This window comes from Merops nubicus, unplaced genomic scaffold (assembly GCF_000691845.1).
Source record: "Merops nubicus isolate BGI_N331 unplaced genomic scaffold, ASM69184v1 scaffold11121, whole genome shotgun sequence".
Lineage (NCBI taxonomy): Eukaryota > Metazoa > Chordata > Aves > Coraciiformes > Meropidae > Merops > Merops nubicus.
Genome location: NW_008589016.1, coordinates 1,051 through 3,495, shown reverse-complemented (window position 1 = coordinate 3,495; position 2,445 = coordinate 1,051). Strand labels below are relative to the sequence as shown.

The 2,445-nt window shown below is 37.3% G+C and overlaps 1 protein-coding gene across 1 annotated transcript in view; it reads right to left on the bottom strand.

Annotated features, from left to right (window-relative positions):
* TSGA10 (testis specific, 10) overlaps window positions 1–449 on the bottom strand; it is a gene marked incomplete at both ends in the record, with an annotated part of 18,882 nt that extends 18,433 nt beyond the window's left edge. Inside the window, one exon of the mRNA XM_008949444.1 lies at window positions 240–449. Within this exon, the coding sequence (XP_008947692.1) occupies window positions 240–449 (210 nt within the window). The remainder of the gene's footprint in view (window positions 1–239) is intronic.
* Between the last annotated feature and the right edge of the window lie 1,996 nt (window positions 450–2,445).

Sequence of the window (2,445 nt, the reverse complement as noted above, 5' to 3'; positions counted from 1 at the left end):
TTTCCAACTGCAAGCATGGACCATTCTTAATTGTTGGACCATTCTACACTTTAAAAAATACCAGTGGCCAGAACCTACTCCTTCATCCCAGCAAATACACTTGAGATGAAAGAGAAAAAAAGAGATGAAGTGAGAAATTCAGCCCAAAAGGTAAAAAAAACACCCAAAACAGCTCCCCATAGTATTAGCAAACAAAATTAAAGTATCACTGCATCACATTAAATCTACTAAGTAGATACCTTTGCTTCCTGAAGCTCCTTATCAGCAGTATTCAACAGCAATTCATTTTCCAGCTGCTCAGATAGCTTGCCAATTACAGCAAGTTGTTTATACAGATGATCATTTTTACAGGTGAATCTATCCACTTGATTTTCCACGAGTTGCCTCTTATCTAACAACTGTATGACATGTTGCCTTAGCTCATGGTTTATCTCCTTCAGATCTTCAATCTATGAGGACAAGCAGAAAGAAAGTATTTTACTTCATCTTCAAGTATTTGCAGGGAATATTTCATAAAAAGTAATCTATGTTTAAAAATAAAATCAGTATATATTATTCACAAAGAACACGCACACTACTAACAATATTTTAAACAGATTCATTTTTAAGGGTTTTAGACAATGGAGACTCAAATAAAATAAAATAAATACATACACTTAACATTTATGCTAAAAACTGCCTCAAGCTAGGCTGCCACTACAGTTATTCTCCTATAGTACTGTGAGAGGAAACGTGTCTCCAGGCCTGGTCTCAAGTTCCCAATAGTTACTCACCATGGTTGTCTTATTAGGAATGCCCTTCAATCCTCTTCTTTGAATTGTGCCTGTATCCTTCAGGCATACTGCACAATGGCCAGCAGAAATTTAGCAGATCAACCATTATTATGAATTTATAATTTGATTAATCAATATAAGATTAATAATTTCCCTGAAAGAATGTTGTCTTTTTAGAAAAATATTATATGGCCTTTTTGTAAGAAACCAGAAGCTGATAACTTAGCATAACACCTCAGTCTACAGGAGCATTAGTAGCCTCATGCAGCTTTTCAGTTTCCTGAGTCCTCATGTCTACAATCCCAGCCCAATCAATGAATCATTGCCAATGAATACATAGCAATGCAGAAATTCCAAGTGAAAAAATCTGGGTCAACCACAATTCTGCTGTTCCAATGATGCCTGCTTTTCATGGTGGGAACAGGAGCACTAATGATGGCAGGAAGGCTAAATCCTACTCTGCATCTGAACGTACAAATCACACTTAAAATTACAGAATTGAAGTCAGAGTCACATCTACACCCTCAAGCAGCTGACTTCATCAGAAGTGGTTTTGTTGCTCCATACAGCCAACCTGTATATCTTAAGGGTCTTTTCAACCTAAATGATTCTATGATATTCCCCCCTCATAAACTGGATAACCAAGAAAGTTCTAGCAAGCACTCAAGAGATACCACATTTAGACATCAAAATTAAGAGTTCTTCAAGAAAATACCATTCTAGCAATTTACTCTGCTTTGTACAGACAGGAATTATAATTTGAGCACCTTAACTAATTAGAGTTGTGCTTACAATGCTATAGTATGAAAGCAGTCCATAAGCACACAAAATCACCCATCACTTAAGACTCAAAACTCTATACCACACTATCAAAAAACACTCATAGCCATAAAAAAATAAAGTGCAAACAACCTTTTCTCCTGCCATGTCACTGCATTGTGCTCTAAACATGACAACTTGTTGCCTCAAAATGAACTGGAGAGGAGAATGCTACATTTTAACTCTTAAAAAAGATGACAAAATGCATCTTTTTGTATTTCAGCTCTATAAAAATAGAGGAAATACATGATAACAGGAAACATGGACATAACTTATGAATTATATCTATCAGCATCCTCTCAAATATAGAGCATGGCCAAAAACATTTGCAAAGGTGTTCAAATGTCATTCAGTTCAGCTGAACATGGGGATTTGGAGCTAGTTATCATCAACTCACAGTACTGCTGCTTATATTTCCTTACAAATCCACAAACACCTTGGAATACAAGATGAAAGAGGAAGAAGGAATGCTCTCCAGCAGCTTTCTCAGATAACTATGATAAAATAAGGTCGCTGGAATAAGTCCCACAGCAAAAGATGAACAAGCCACAGCAAGACAAGGTGAGTGGCAAGCACACCAGCACCTCACAGGGCTCTTTAGTGCCTGACAGGCTGCTCTTGTTACAATATGAGAGTAGCCCACAGGTCTAACAACAGAATGTGAATAGTTAATTACCCATCAGCAGGAAATTATTGTCACCAGCATGACCACAACAGTTTTTCTCCATGCTCAGATTCAAAAGCTTCAAGGAAATTTAGGGCAGCTGGTTTAGCGAGTTATTTCCCTACCATTCAGCCTCATCTGAATCAAATCTCTGCCACTTATTATCAGTCTGGCCATCAGCCTCAAGGA